The sequence below is a fragment of the Notechis scutatus genome, chromosome 8, assembly GCF_049901735.1.
Source record: "Notechis scutatus isolate UNSWTSFEM ecotype Mainland chromosome 8, rNotScu1.2, whole genome shotgun sequence".
Taxonomy (NCBI): Eukaryota; Metazoa; Chordata; class Lepidosauria; order Squamata; family Elapidae; genus Notechis; species Notechis scutatus.
This window is the reverse complement of record NC_142016.1, coordinates 11,379,531-11,396,746: the sequence shown is the minus strand read 5'-3', so window position 1 is coordinate 11,396,746 and position 17,216 is coordinate 11,379,531. Positions and strand designations below refer to the sequence as shown.

Genomic DNA, 17,216 nt, shown 5'->3' with positions numbered 1-17,216 from the left:
TAAAGCATGATTTACATTTAGCATAGTAGGCACACTTAGCTAAAAGGTTTTTTTTTAATTAAATAAAGCCTTTAATATCATTTTAAAACTATTTCGGCCTTGTGGAACTACAGGCCACTATCCATGGAAGATGGAAATCTCCGTATCGCATTTGGAATTGAACGCCTTCAAAGGCAGCTGTTTCTGTTCTGCTTATTCTACATCATAGTTAACCTGAGAGTTAATTCTGACCTTATGTTACTGTTTTAAAATGAGTTTCAGAGCACACAATGACAAAGCCGACATTCTCTTCCATTGGCTCATTACTTCTGCTTCCCGAAGGCTCATTAGTAGGAACTGGGGCTGTGTTCAGAATGGAACGTGGACTTCCAACAGCCCCTGCCAACGTGGCCAAAGCTTGAGGGCAACATTGTCCCCAGTGCTAAGAACTCTTGTTTTGGCTGGTTATTGAAATTTAAAGAGATGGGGTTATCCAGTTCCCAACAATTTCCTGCTAGCACTGCTAGCTTCCTGCACTTGTCACAGAAAACACCACCAAGGGGATGCAGCTGTTTCCCAGACAGTCTTCTCACATCCCTACTTATGCACCAGAGGCTGCTTATCAAGAACTCCATGGCTGCTGTTTGGGACTCAACTAGATGCCTTCCAGATGCTTGGATCTTCCTATTGGGTCGTGATGGCTGGGACTGATAGAAGAGACCGGATCTTCCATCAAAACATCTGGAAGAGACCGGATTGTTTTCTCTGCCTATATTTTCGGACTTTGACTCTGCTATTTATCTTATGGGCCAGCCTAAGTCTCCGGCATCCTGGCAGCCAACTTTCTCCTACCTCATCACTCCCTGCAAATCACTGTTCCTTATCAATGCTTGTCCTCTCTTTACATTCGCCCTTTAGAATGAGTCTGCACCAGCCTGCAGTTTGCCAGGCTGCTAGGTGGAACCGAGCACACTGCAGTTGTAAAAAAACCCAGCACACCAAGGGAGCACCTGGTGAGATTAATCACACACACACAGAATCCAACCTTCCTTTGCAAAGGGGAATAAATGTATACCAATTTCATATCCCTCTCACATTTATTGTCATTTACATAGACTGCCTTGTAGAAACAAAAGATTTCTCTCTCTCTCTCTCTCTCTCTCTCTCTCTCTCTCTCTCTCTCTCCCTCCCTCTCCCTCTCCCTCCCTCTCCCTCTCCCTCTCCCTCTCCCTCTCCCAACCACACTTTATTTCAGACCTTCAAGATCCAGGTTTGGCCATATACAGGAACTCCAAGACTAGATCCTTTCCGGAAAAGCAAGCTGACCTCAAGATTTAAGTCTAGATCTCCCAGAGGTGCAGCCCAAATCCAAGACTGTCCCCCTCCCCATGTCATTCCTTGCAGCCTAAACCCCCGCCCCCCGTCTGAGCTGCCTCATTCTGCCCGTGGGGGTGCCCCTCTCTTCTGCCCTCCTGAAAACGGCCCTCCAGCCCTGGCAGCAGATCGTTTCTTCAGCCCAGCACCAGGAAGAGGAAACCTCTCCCCCCTCCTCTTGGCCCGCACCACCCAGCCCGGTTTCTCAACTCCCTTCAAAGAGGAGGCACAGCCAGGCAGGCCCCAGCCGTCCCCGAGGAGCAGGTTCCGGAGGGATTTCGGAAAGCCGCTCATCGATCGGATTAACGAGGAGGTTCGGATTACTTTAATTAGGCGGAAAAGCTCTCCGGGACGGTGCCCTTTAATAGCTTCCAGCACAAGCGAGCCGGAATGTTGCTTCGGGCCAAGGGCTATTATTATGGGGACCATCCAAGTCGAAGCAGGGCTGCCGGGAAGCGCCAGAAGCACCTCTTTCACCCAGGAGGGGGGTGGGTGGAGAAAACAGTCCCTATCTCCGGTGTTTTCCTCCGCTTGATGAATGGCGCCCCGGGGACGGGCTGGGGACAGCCACCGCCTCCGCTCTTTCCAAGCCACAGTCGGTCGGTCGCAGCTGGGGCTCCGCGCATGGCGCGGGGTGCTCGAGGCTGCCTTATCCGGTCGTGCGAACGGCCAGGTGCGGCTCCAGAGCGACCCTCCCGGGCTAGAGGTTTGAGGGGCGGGGGTGGTGAAGTCCCAGCCCGGCGCTGGAAGCCGCAAGCTCGGGGCTCAGCTCAGCCAGCCCTTCCCGGGGGGGGGTGTAGCGGGGGCTCAGTCCGACAAGTCGCCCCCTTCCCCTGCAAGTCAGGTCGGGCGAAGAAGGCGCTTCCCCTCCAACTCCCGCCCGGCTCTCACCTCCGCCGCGTCCAGCTCCATGTCGACCAGCTCCACCTCGGGCCAAGGTTCCGCTCCCAACTGGGCGAGCGGCATTTTGCGGCCGCTTTGGCTGAGGGGGCTCCCGGGAAGGCTCGGAGTCCGGCGGGCAGGGCGAGCGGGACTCTCCTTGGTCTCTCTCTCGCGCGCGGCGCCGGCACACTTTGCGCGCCTCGCGCTCGCCCTCCGCGGCGTGGGGCGCCTCGCAGCCCAGGAAGGCGAAGGCGGCGTCCAGCGCCGGCCCCTGGCGCCCGGTTGCTTGCCGCACGGCTGGCGGGGAGCGGGAGGGAGGGGCTCCGCGGCAGTCTTCGACCGGCTCCCGACGACGCCTGCCTGCCTGCCTGCCTGCTGGCTCTAGCTCCGACCAGCGCGGCTGGCGGCTTCTCGCTTTTGGAGGTAGCAGAGCGGCTGGTCGAGGCTCCTCCTCCTCCTCCTCCTCCTCTTCTTTCTCCACGCCTTCCTGGTTCTAAGCCGCTCTCGCCCGGTTTAGCGAAGGTGGCCGCGTTCCCACGACGCCGTGACTCGCGAATTGCTCTTCCAACCCTGTGTTCCGCGTGCAAGGCAGCCACTCAGCACGTTTGCCCGGGGCTGAGTGAGCCCCGCTTGCTTTAAATGGGCCCCGTGAGAATGATGTGTGGCGGTTGCCCGAATTCGCGGGACACGGTTAAAAAGTGACACGTGGGTTACTCATCCCGATGTTCTGGGCTGGCAGAGCGGACTGCACCATGAATCAATCATAGGGGTGGGAACGCCCTACATGCTGGGCTAAAAAAGGGGTTGCCTCAGGGGCAATTGCCTCAGGTAAACCCATCTTGTGTCTTACACCAGGGGTCCCTTCAACCTTAGCAACTTTAAGCCTGGAAGACTTTAACTCCCAGAATTCTCCAGCCAGCCTTGCTGGCCGGAGAATTCTGGGAATTGAAGTCCTCCAGGCTTAAAGTTGCTAAGGTTGGAGGCCCCTAGCCTACACTATAAACAAGGATGCTAAAAACCGTAGGTTCGGGAGGAGAGAGAGAGAAAAATATGCTTAATTAAAAATAATAAAAAATAAAAAATAATTAAAAATAAAAATAAAATCTGTGCTAAATATTTTATAATCCATCCTGGTTTGTTTTACGAGTAACCAGCATGTCCAGAAATCTCATCAAAAAGTTCTAAATAACAAGAGTTGAGGGAGATTTCAGCTCAAGAATATTGGCACATTGTGATAGCACACCACAAAATAGTCATTGGGGTGAAGATATTAAAGGCTTCTAAATATGTATTTGGTTAAAACTCTTGTGTCTGTTGTCTGTTTGCAATCTTCAATTGGGTGCAATGGTGCATCATACGGCAACCATTTTTGAATCGATGTACCTCAAATCGGGTAATTTGCAGACTCTATGACTCCCACGGGATTGAGATTTAGCAAAGCTGTGGCTGCTTCAGTGCTACAGCACTGCCACATTCACATGATCATCATTTCCAACATTTCCTGCAGGCTTCCTGCAAAGAAAATCAATGGGGAAGCCAACAGGAAATCAGAAGTCACTCCCACTACTTTCTTGCCTACCTGTGGTCATTCTGTTTCTCTGTTTAAGTAAGGCAATATCACTGAAATGATAGTACTTACAACCAGTGGTAGGATTCTTTTTTTTTTACTACTGGTTCTGTGGGCGTGGCTTGGTGGGCGTGGCAGGGGAAGGCAGGGGTGGGATTCTACCAGTTCACACCTATTCGCTAGAACCGGTTGTTAACATTCTAAGCAGTTTGGAGAACCAGTTGTTAGAAGAAATTACTGGTCTAATCCTGTAAGGAAGGCAGGAAGGAAACATTCTGGTGTTGCTTACAGAAACTGCCTCTCCGTTAACCCTTATTACATTCTTGGCAGGACTAGACTTCCTGTCTCAGGAGCTTCTCTGGAGGTTTTTTCCCCTCCTTTGCTGGTACTTTGCTTATGTGGAGTGACCATTCAAAGTTACAATAGCACTGAAAAAAGTGACTTATGACCATTTTTCACACTTACGACTGTTGCAGCATCCCCACAGTCATGAGAAGCCAGGCGAGGAGATGCGTGCCTCGATGTGAGTGATATTGCATTGGCCACACCCAGCCAATAACATGTCCACCCAGTCACATGACCACCAAGCCACGCCCACCACCTAAGCCACACCCACAGAACCGGTTGTTAAAATTTTTGAATCCCACCCCTGGGGGAAGGATACTGTCAAAATTTCCAGTCAGAAGCGGTATTTGCCGGTTCTCCTAACTACTCAAAATTTCCGCTACCAGTTCTCCAGAACTGGTCAGAACCTGCTGAATGCCACCTCTGCTTACAACCCAGTTCCGAAGTTCAGTGGTAGAACCTCCCCCCACCTCCCATGGTCACATGACTGCATTTCAGGTGGCTGACAGCTAGCTCACTTTAATGGCCGGTTACAATGTTCCATGGTCACATGACCAGAATTTACAACTTTTCTGACGGTTTCTGCCTCGTTGGTCTGTTTTGGCAAAAAATGGCCCATAGGAATGAGTTGACTTGCTTTATGACCACTGCATTTATTTTACAACTGCTGCAAAAAATGTCATAAAATTGGGTCAGTTACATTAAGTCACTCAACTTATGACCATCATGATTTACAGTGGAAATTCCAGACTATTAGTAGAGGATTGCCTGTATTTATTTATTAAATTTATAAGCCATCCATCTCATGGTTCAAGGTGACTTAGGACAGATGTATAGATTGCAATCCAGTATTTTGCTGCTTCTCAGTCTGTGCTGTCCAGCCAGTGGATGGGAATTGGATAGTTAGGTAGCAATTGCCTTAAGGTAAATGTAGTTAAGGTATCCTGGGAAATATAGTCCATGTCACGTGACCACATCTGTAATCCTAATTGGTCACTAAATTGACCCTCGAGGGGTTGGGGGAGGTTTCCTCACTCTTGGCTGAACTCACGGACTCGTAATTGTTCTACTTCTACCACTACGAGATGAGAGAAAAAGGATAGCAGATAATCATCTTTTTACCTACAAGACAGATATGCAAAGGATTGGTCATTAAAGAAGAACTTTGTCACAAATGTGAGTTATGAGGATACCTGATGAACCAATAAAAGTACTTTGTTATGGATGTTTTGTGGAGTTTATCTATCTGTATCTGTACAGAAGACAAATCTTTTTTAAATATCTTTTCTTTTTTTTTATTAATTCTTATTATATCCTGCTCGGAAAAGGAGGGGGAAAGTGAGAGCAAAGAAACTTTGTAACACTGCCAACTAGAGGCTTGAAAATATTCTATTTCCCTGTGACCAGACAAAGCTGAGAAAGAAAGAACTGAGACTCTTTTTCAAGGACATTGCTATTTGATAAGATAGAGAGAAGAGCATGGGAGAGTATTATTGCAGGTGCTCTTCTGGATTTCTATCAACAGCTGGAATCGTGTTGAAACGTAGGGGGAAAAAGGTGATAAGTTTTTGGAGAAGAGAGTTATAATAAGAGCCTTGGATAATCAAACAAAGTGCAGTGTGCCCTTTTTACTTTTCCTAAGTTGTGCTATCCCTCCTCACTAGCTTTATTGTATTTTTTTTTATATATTTTTTTGTAATAACTATTTGGGTTTTTGGCTTTGTTGGAGCTTGTCTTTGTTTTTCTTTTTTTTTTTTGGGGGGGGATCCAAATGGCGACTGAAAAAGAAGAAGGCGCAGTAGGTGGAAAGGTAGAAGCCAAAGAACAACGTGAACTAAGATCTACGAGAGCTGCTAAACTTAACTGTAAAATATAACCATGGAAGAGAAAAAATTGATTACAATTAATATAAATGGACTTAACTCAGCTGTTAAAAGAAGGGAAACCTTTCATAAATTAGAGAAATTAAAATTTGATAGAATTTGTCTACAAGAAGTACATATTAAAAAAACAATATGAACAATTGTTGGTACAGCCAAAATTAGGGAAAATATTTACTTCCTTGACCCAATGTAAGAAAAGAGGAGTGGTTTTATATATTAAAGAGACCACCCCAGCAAAATTGATCTATACCGATGATGATGGAAGAATACTAATGGTGGAAATAATGGACAATAATATGAAAACACTCCTGATTGCAAATTATGCTCCGAATGACAAACAAGAAGAATTCTACAAAAAATTACATATGAAAATAATTGAACTGGACTATGCTAATACAGTTATGATGGGATATTTTAATTGAATTGTAGAAAATAAATTGGACTATACAACACAGAAAACAATAAAGCAAAACAGAAAGACTCTCCCTAAATCTTTTTTTAAAATGGTGGATGAAATAAACTTAAAAGATACATGGAGAGAAAGAAATGCTAAAACTAAACAATACACCTTCTATTCAAATAGACACTTATCATGGTCCAGAATAGATATGATATGGATGTCAACATTCAAGAAATAAATATTGAAACAAGTACTTGGGCAGATCACAATCCAATGACAATTAAATGGAAAGGACAAAAAAGAAGATCTAGATGGACGTTAAATAATACTATTTTAAAGGAAAAAGACTTCACACAGTGGATGGAGAAAGAATTTCTTTAGAGAAAACAAAAAAGAAGATACATCAATTCAGAATGTATGGGATACAATGAAGGCATATGTTAGAGGCTTGATAATAGACTATACAAGGAAAAGGAATACTATGAAAAGGCTAGCCTCTAAGGCCCTAGAGGATGAGCATAAAACACTTGAAAAAGAGCTACAGAAAATGCCACAGAAAAAGGGCATCAAGCTAAAAATGGATATAATTAAACACAAAATGGGTCAAATAGAAAAAGAAGAATTAGCACAGAAAATTAGAGGTGCTAAACAGAACTACTTTGAAGACGCAAACAAACCAGGTAGATGGTTAGCATACAAATTGAGAAAGGAGAAAGAATCAAGGAAAATATTGCAATTAATAGATGACCAAGGCCAAGTTTGCCATGGTAGCAAAGAGAAGAAGGAAATCATTCAAGACTTCTATGGGAAATTATATATGCAAGAGAATATTGATGAGGAAAGAGTTAAGCAGTACTTACAGAATGCTAATTTACCTCAGATGCCTAAAGAGACTGAAAAAATGTTAGAAGCAATATAACGATGATGGAGCTAACTGAAGCACTCAAGAAGCAAAATAATGGAAAGGCACCAGGTCCAGATGGACTTCCGGCAGAATTTTATAAAACATTACAAGAATCGTTGAATCTTCCATTGCTAGAAGTTATGAATGAAGTTATGTTAAAGAAGAAGATACCTAAATCATGGTCAGAAGCCTATATTACACTTATTCCAAAAGAGGAGGCTGACCCATTACAAATTAAGAACTATAGACCCATTTCTCTACTAAATGCAGATTATAAAATCTTTGTTTCAATGTTGGCAGAAAGACTTAAAAATATTTAAATAATTTTATCCATCCTGATCAAAATGGATTTCTGCCAAAGAGACAAATTAAAGACAATATGAGAGTAATCTTGGATACTCTGGAATACTACGAGGCACATCCTGAAAAACAAATGGCTCTGATATTTTTTGATGCACAGAAGGCATTTGATAATGTGAATTGGCGATTCATGTTATTACTGTTGGAACAGATGGGTTTTGCTAGAAAATTTATTCAAGCAATAGAAGCTATATACTATAAGCAAACGGCAAAGGTAATGATAGAGGGAGAACTGACAGACTCTATTAATATAAGAAAAGGAACAAGACAAGGGTGCCCACAAACCTTTGCTGTTTGTGTTAACTTTGGAAGTGTTAAACAGAAATATTAGAGATGAAAAGAATATAAAAGGAATGAAAATCAAAAAGGAAGAATTTAAGCTGCAAGCATTTGCGGATGATCTGGTTTTCATCTTAGAAGACCCTTTAGAAACAGCATCAAAATTGATAGAAAAGATAGAGACATATGGAAAGGTGGCTGGTTTGAAAATAAATAAAGATAAGACAAAGATTTTGACAAAGAATATGCTATTAAGATAAAAGGAAGAACTGGCAGATCTATTGAAAATTCAGGTCATGAATAAGATCAAGTACTTGGGGATATATTTGACAGCAAGATTTAATACATTAAATAATTATATTAAACTTAAACAGCAGATAGCACTAGATTTGGCGAAATGGGAAAATTTACAACTGTCACTAATAGGGAGAATTTCAACAATCAAGATTAATATATTACCCAGAATTTTATATTTGTTTCAAACAATTCCAATTAGGCTTGGAAAAGACTACTTTGAAGATTTAAATAAAATTGTGTTGAAATATATATGGCAAGGTAAGAAAGCGAGAATAAAGTTAAAACTTTTGCAAGGCACTAGAATTAGAGGATTTGGTTTGCCTCATTGGGAGTTGTACTACCAAGCTACAAATTTGATGTGGGTTAAGGAATGGATAACATTAAGAAATACTAGATTGTTGACATTAGAAGGACATGATTTGTTGTTGGGATGGCATGCTTTTTTATGGTACAAAGGAACTAAAACACAGGGGTATTTTAGAAGACATTATATACGGGAGTCTCTGTGGTTAAACTGGGAGAAGATTAAAAGACAATGTTATTTTAAAATTCCAGTCTGATTATCGACTATTGAAGCATTTTGTATCCTATAATATACAAAAAGGAACAAACAGTTAGATATGGTGAAATATTGAATGAAAAGGGTGAACTTAAATCTATGCAAAAACTAGAGGAACAAGGTATAAAGATTAATTGGTTCTCATATGCGCAAATACATTCAAGGTATGATAAAGATGCTAAAACAGAAGATTTCTATGATAAACTGACTGACTTCGATAAGATTTTGACAGGTACTGATGAAAAGGTGATTAAAAAATTGTATGGATATTTATTAGAAATTAAACTACCATGTTTCTCATATAATAAGGCCGGGTCTTATTTTTTTTTGAGCCCCGAAAAAATGGCTAGGCTGTTTTTTCGGGGGTGACTTAATTCGCCCCCCCCCTTGCATCTTTGGGTGGGCGGGTGGTGACGGCTTGGATGTTGACCTCGGCGTTGGTGGGGCACTTCATATCGGGGTCAACGCAGGCAGCATCATATCCGGGTGTGCAACAAAAGTACTTCCTAACGGCAAGCCCCCCCATTTCGCATGTTTAATATAGGCCTTAATTTGGGGGGGAGGGGCTTAATTTCATTTCATGCCTATAAAATATGCTGGGACTTCCTATTGGGGGAGGCTGTATTGTTGGAGAAACAGGGTAGAAGAAGAACAAGTTAAAGAAACTATGATTGCTTGGGGGAAGAATTTTGGGTATGGGATTGATTTAGAGAAATGGCAAAAATTGTGGTCTCAAAATTATAAAATGACAATGTCAACAGCATATAAAGAAAATTTGTATAAGATGTTTTACATGTGGCATTTTCCCCCAACAAGAATAGCAAGAATGTTCAAGAATAAATCCGAAAAATGTTGGAAATGTCATCAGACACCTGGCTCATATTACCATATGTGGTGGACTTGTGCGGATGCTAAAAAATACTGGACTAAAATCCACATGTGGTTGGAAAAAATGACAAAAAAACATACAGACTTGAAACCAGAGATATTTTTATTGGGAATTTTACCTGAAATATATAGTAAAGACTTGAAATACCTGATTGTAAATATATTAACAGCGTCTAGGATTGTATTTGCTAAAAACTGGAAAAATGAGAAAATACCATCACAGGAGGAAATCATTAAGAAAATATTGGAATGTGCTGAAATGAGTAGGTTGACATTTGAAATTAGAGAACAAGAGGATAAACAATTTTATAAAATTTGGGATCATTTCTATCAATGGTTAGACAATAAAGTACAGTAATGAAATATGTAGACTTTTAGAAAATAATAAATATATAAAGATGTACTTCTTTCTTATTATATCTACAAAATGATTTTAGGATAGATTTGGGATGATAATATGAACTGTTATAAAATAAACTAAGTAAATTATGGTTATCTTGTAAAACATGAATGAATAAAAGTATAGTCAAATGATTGATTAATAATGATACTAAGGTATTTAATTTTTGATTGACAATATGAGATTATATGTAATGTAATTGTAATTGAAGACTACAAAATGGAAGCACAAAACAATTTGTAAACCAACCGGCACGCTGTATGTACACCTATGGAAGATAGCTTGATGTTTTTATGTTTTGTTTGTTTATGTCTGTTTTTAAAAACCAATAAAATTAAATAAATAAAAAAATAAACGGTTACTCACACCTGATTGACATCAATATCCAGCCACAATTCTTACTATCTGAGGTCACATTGTCTATGGACTAGGCGTGGTGGGGGTTGGGGAATTAACTGAGTATTAAGAATACATTCTCACTTGTTTCTCATTTATTGTCAGCTCCTGCTGCAATTAAGCTGTTAATCTACAAAAATGGCACACTTTTTCTTTGTCCTATTTGCAGTAAAATATTTATTTCACTATCCTTCCTAAGCAGGTGATCTTAAGCTTGAAAATGTACTTTTCAAGTGAAGAGTACATTTAACTGTGTTTTTATGTCATTTGCAAAGGTATAAGACACATCTTCCAGAAGAAATGTCAGTGAGAATAGTTGCCTAACAATACAGAGAGAAAAGATGAATAACATTTCCAACAAATCAAGTGTACCTGTAGTGGCACTTTTCTTTCTTTCCTTGAAATAAAAGATGGATACGCTACCCCCGTGGAGCTTGTCTTTGCAGGCTGCTACAATCATACTTAGAGAAAAAAACACATTGAGAACATGACTGCCATTCAAAGCTCCATTATCTCCTTTGATGTGAACAAAAAGGAGAGGAACAGCTTGGTGTGTCAGTGAAGGCAAACACAACGTGGCAAGTGGAATCAGCTGTTGTCTCTAGAGCACAAAGGACTGAATGCCAGAACCTTAAGCAAAAAGGCAAGTTTGAGAGCAGGGTTTCTCAACCTTGGCAACTTTAAGAAGGGTGGACTTCAACTCCCAGAACTTCCCAGCCAGTACGGACAAAGGTTGAGAAACAAAAAAAGAATTGAATGCCAAAATGTCCTCCCATCACCTCTACTGTTAGGAAGATTTCATAGGACTCCTTGTTTACAGAGACTTTGCCCTTGTGGATCCAGAGAGGGAGAGAAACTTTCGCCCATGTCCTTATAGGATGCCCTTTCTTTGATGCTCCAAGACATGCTCTGATCACTCCAAACATTTCCAAATATGAGGGTCATGAAAATATTTCCAAATATGAGGGTCATGCATTTATTATTTCTTAAGGGATGTAACCCTACACTCATATATCGTGGCCAATTATCCTCAAGTTACATCTACACAAAACCTTTAATTACATTATGCTAATTTTATGGCCCTATTTTTTTCCATTCCCCAGTAACAAATAAAAACTTCCTTTTTACGACCCTGTAATCTAGGGGTGTCAAATTCAAGGCTTAGATCTGGCCTGTGTGGCTGCCCTAGAAACAGCGAAGGACCGGCCCGCAGTGCTTCTGCCAGCAAAAACGGAGCTTGGGAGGGCTGTGCACAGCCCTCCAGAGCTTCACTTTTGGCTACAACAGCCTCCTGCAACCCTCGGCCAATGAAAATGGAGCTTGGGAGGACTGCACATAGCCTTCCCGGGCTGCGTTTTCACTGGCTTAGGGCTGCAGGACATCAAGCTGGCCACACCCACTTGGCCCCTGAGGTGAAACCATATGTGGCCCTTAATGAAATCGAGTTTAACACCCCTGCTGTAATCCTTTAATTCGGGATAGAATTGGGGAAGCTGTATAGAGCTGAGTATTTACTGACTGGGTACACTTCCTGACCTCACACAGAGTTTGCAGCAGATATTTTTTTTCTTTGCGCCCTGAGAAACGTCTGCTGCTACCTAGGATTGAACTCTAAACCTTCTGAGTGGGAGGCAAGCATCTTCACCACTAGGCCACCACTCTGCTCTTTTCCCAACAACAAATGGCTGTTTTGAACAATTTCCTTTTTTGCTGTACTCTTTTAGTGTAAAAGCTAGTCAACCATTACATTTAGTCAACCATTATAGTTACAAAAGCACTGAAAAAAAGTGACCTATAGCTGGTCTTGACACTTATAATCAATGCAGCATCCCCACTCATGTGATCCAATTTGGGTGCTTGGCAATCAGCACGTATTTATGAAACTGTTCGACTGACCTGGGCTCATGCAATTACTCGTTGCAACCTTCCTAGCCAGCTTCCGGCAATGGGGGAAGTCAAAGGGAGACACTGGATTCAATGAATGACTGCATTATTCACTTAACAACTGCAGCAATTTGGTTAACAACTATGAGAAAAAAGGTCATAAATTGGGCACTATTCACTTAACAACCACTTCACTTAATAACCGAAATTCTTGTCTCAGTTGGAGTTCTAAGTTGAGGACTTAACAGTAGACATTGTTAAATTAGTGAAATGCGATTGTGAAATCTGAAGAAGCACAGAATTCATTCTTAAACTTTAAAGTCTGTTACAGTACTCTGCAGAATTGCACATTCAATGAACTTTAAAATAACAGCAGAATTATTTAACGGTAGTAGTGGTTTGTTGGCTGATTGCTTTAAGTAAGATAGGTTGACTCGACACCTGCAATTACAATTGTGCTTGTCTACTTTCACACAGTCAACCTGCTGATTTACACAGACTCAATTGGACTGTTGTAGGTAAGACATTGCATTGTCTCCTCCCCTGTGCTCTATGGTAGTTAGCAAATACCATAATCAGAATATGGTTTGCATTCCAAACACAAATTTTTTTTCTTAGATTGCATTGGGCTTTAAAGTTCTTCTCACTCTCTCTCTAACCTCTGTCTCCCACCCTCTTTGGATTCAGTTAAGGAGTCAAAAGCCAATAAGTATGAAGAACAACAGGCTGTGGAAAACTGCTCTAATATTTGATAATTCCTAGGAATTCAGGCTTTGAATTCCTGACTTGCTGAGCAAAGATGGCTTTTTGAGTGTAGTATGTTGTGCAAATCCAGTTGTCACTCTCAAACAGAAGATACAAGAATTTAAAAGGTTAGAATGCCGTACTGCAGGCTACTTCTGCTGATTGCCGGCTGCTGCAATTTGGCAGTTCGAATCTCACCAGGCTGAAGGTTGACTCAGCCTTCCATCCTTCCAAGTTTAGTTTAGTTTACTTTATTGTCATTGCACCTCATATAACAAAATCAGACATCATCTTCAGTGCGCATCATGAACCATCAAAATAAGCACATCCTTCACACTCCACATATTAAACACACAGGTTGGTAAAATGAGGACCTAGATTGTTGGTGGGCAATAGGTTGACTATGTAAACTGCTTAGAGAGGGCTGTAAAAGCACTGTAAAGCGGTATATAAGTCTATTGGTCTGATAAGTCTATAAGTCTGATATTGCTATCTTCATCAACTTAGTTGCCAACTTTTTTTGTTAAAAGTCTAATTTTACTGTGATTTATGGCACAGTTATCAAATTAATTTGTACTAAATTCATCTGGAATCTTGAAAATTCATTGCTTTTATCTGTCTTTGATTTAAAACTACACATTATTGATACTTCCAGGAAGAAGTATTTTCATGCTTGCAAACAGTGGAAGATGGCATTCGAATTTCCATGCCCCTCTTAAAAATTATCACAACTGAAAATACCAGGAAAAGTGCTTTCACAGGAGACCGGCTGCTCCTTTGAAGTCCTGCTTTTAGAATGCTGCTTTACAATATCAATTTCCCTGCAACCGTATAAGCATGCGATTATATTTAGATGCCTTTGTTGTAAGTCTTTTATTGGAGGAAGGAAATACATGAATACAACACCATTATTTAAATGTAAATCGGTTCAGTTCCCATGAGTTTTTTTTTTACTGGTGGAATATAGAAGGCTGCAAGTAAAAAAAAAAAGCTAATATAATTTAGATTAGCTTCAAAACCCTACAGGTGTTTCTTGTGCCATTTAAATTGGTTGGCTTAATTAAGGGAATCGTAACTCGTGCTATGGGATTCAGAACTGGAGAAATATATTTAATCTTTTGATTCCTAGTTTTAATATTGATTATTTCTTTTAAAAAAGCAAATTACACATCCTTATGCTGTTTGGAAATTCAGAAAACCAAGAGCTGAGAAAAATCCATCATGAACTCTTGATCATTCTCAACTCTGGGTCCTCTGTAATTTCAAAATGTGTTCTATTTTTAAGAGCATGTTATTATGGGTAGTCCTCAGCTTACAACCGTTTGTTTAGCAATCAAAGTGACCACAGCTCTAAAAAAGTGTGTTATGATTGCTCCTTGTACTGGTGGTACAATGGTTAAGTGCAATATTGCAGGTAAACTCTGCCCAGTCTGGAGTTCGATCCTAAGGAGTCTCAAGGTTGATTCAGCCTTCCATCTGTGATGACCCAGGGTGGGATACAAAATAAAAACACAGTCACGAAAACAGGTGAAGCCCCTTTTATTCCTTCACTTTGCTTCAAAGCTCCAAATATCCTTGACTGGAGACAAAAAACTCCCTCACAAACAGTTGCGAAAAGGAGGAAATGCCGTTTAAACTAAAAATGCCTATAAATTATAAGAGGAAAAACAACACAAACCACATTGAAGCAATTAAGGGAACCAGGCAAGATAAAGGCTTGAAGACCTCCACAGATATCAGAACACACACTGGGAAAGATGCTAAACTCAGAGAGGAATGACAGACTAGAGATATTTCCACGCTTTGTTTCCAGCACTGGCCCACACGCATGTCCGTCTTTTTAACCAGTTCTCACAGCTGCAGCCCATGAAAAGGATCAAGGCCCTTTCCTCCCCCATAGACCACGCCATTCACATCTCTCCCTTATCCTCTCCTCCCTGCGTGCCCTAGGATGGAGAGGGGATGGGCCTGGGTCTTCCTCTGACTGCCCAGCCTCCTCCCCAACCTCTGGAGCCACACTTCCACTCCCTGTTGGCTGTTCCTCCTCTCCCTCGGAGTCAATCTCCAACAGGGGCATGCCACCATCCTTCTGAGGTTGGTAAAATGAGGACCCAGATAATTGCCGGGGGGGGTTATGCAAATAATGTTTACATTGTAAACTGACCAGAGAGCATTGTAATGCACTATGGGGCAGTATATAAGCCTAAATGCTATTGCTATTCCACGGCATCCTCACAATCATGTGATTAAAATCCAAGTGCATGGCAACTTACAATGGTTGCAGCATCCAAGGTTACGTGATCACCATTTGCAACTTTCCCAGCCAGCTTTTGACATGCAATGGGGGAAGTGGTTTCAAAAAGTTCCGTGTAAAATTTGTGTAAAAACAGTGGCAGAAAAAGTTGTAAAATTGAGTGCGACTCACTTTACAACTGCCTTTGCCTAGCAATGGAAATTCTGGTCCCAACTGTGGTTGTCAGTCAAGAATGACCTGGACTGACATTTCCAAGTCTCTATTGGTGATCTCCTGAATCTGCAAAATAAAGAATCTTTCTGCCCTTAAAGACACTTCTTCTACCTCTGAATGCCAGGAGTGAATTAGGACTCTTTCCATGTATGCTATATATTCTAATACAGTGCAGGTGGTCCTCAAATTATGACCACAAGTGATTCCAAAATTTCTGTTGTTAAGGGAAACATTTGTTAAGTGAGTTTTGCCCCATTTTACAATCTTTCTTGCCAGAGTTGTTAAGTGAATCACTGTTATTGGTAAATTAGTCATCCAGTTGTTAAGTGAATACGTCTTCCCCATTGACGTTGCTGGTCAGAAAATCACAAAAGGGCATTATGTGACCTCGGGACACATCAACAGTCATAAGTATGAACCAGTTGCCAAGTTTTCCAAATTTTGATCATATGATCATGGGGATGCTACGAAGGTCATAACTGTGAAAAATGGTCATAAGTCATATTTTTCAGTGCCATTGTAACTTTCAACGGTCACTAAAGGAGCTGTTGTAAGTCAAGGACTTCCTGTATTTCTCAGTCTTTGCAATATTAAGATGCATGGACTTCAACTCCCAGAATTCTGAGAGTTGAGGTTCACACATCTTAACATTGCCAAATTTGAGAAACTCTGCTTTAATACTTAGAGTAGTGAAGAGGATCCTAGGAATTACACTGCTATTACTAGGTAGGCCAATGGAGTAAGATGCTACATCAGCATAATCTGGGGGTGCCACACATTCTCCATTCCAGCTAACATTGTGATCCTATGCATATCTTTTAAGCAACACACCCAAAGGTGGGATTTAGCATTTGTTAGTACAGGTGATTTGAAAAACTTTCTTCAAACAATTTGTGAAATCACATGAATGTAGGCAACATACATATTATTTAACCTTGCAAGAACGCTTTACCCAATTATGGGTGTCAGGATGCCTAATATTTAACACTGTATGTGTTAATTCCTAAAGGATGAATGAGTGTTATGTTTTGCTAAATTAAGAAATATATGCAAATGTCTCTGGCTTGTACATATCCTTTATTTTTGCAGAACAGTTACAGAAACAATTTTCAAGGTAGAATAATTCAACCGCTAGTCCTCATATAGCGACCCCAATTGGAACCGGAAACTCGGTGGATAAGTGAAATGGTTGCTAGGTGAAACTGACCGTGCTTATGCTTTTACTACAGTTTTCTTTGCTTTACAGTCCTGCAAAGGTTGTAAATGCAAGGATGGGTCACAAAGTTACCTTTTCAGCACTGTCATAATTTTGAATGATGGTTAAGCAAGGCATTTACTGAAAAAGAACTACTGTACTCACTATTTTTAACCCAATAACTTTTTTCTCTTTTTATTTCCTGTTCTTATTCCCTTAGCCATTGTATATATGCATAAGGAAATGTTGGCATGAACATTCATCCATCGGAACTACAATAGGGTGTAAGTTGTTCTATTTGAAAAGAAAGGAAGCAGAGCCCCCAGCGATATTGTCAGTTAAAGCATTCTATTCAATGACCTCAGTCTCCAGATTTAAAACAGATGAAATTTTTCTGAGCTACTATAGAATAA

General features: G+C 41.0%; 1 protein-coding gene across 4 annotated transcripts in view; it reads right to left on the bottom strand.

Annotated features, from left to right (window-relative positions):
- Positions 1-2,695, bottom strand: part of RPS6KA1 (ribosomal protein S6 kinase A1) — a 102,194-nt gene extending 99,499 nt beyond the window's left edge. Inside the window, exon 1 of one of the 4 annotated variants that reach the window (XM_026676053.2) lies at positions 2,245-2,695. In XM_026676053.2, the coding sequence (XP_026531838.1) occupies positions 2,245-2,319 (75 nt within the window). In that variant the 5' untranslated portion in view covers positions 2,320-2,695. The remainder of the gene's footprint in view (positions 1-2,244) is intronic. The other 3 variants (XM_087970649.1, XM_026676056.2, XM_087970653.1) reach the window with 3 other exon arrangements.
- Positions 2,696-17,216: the final 14,521 nt, after the last annotated feature.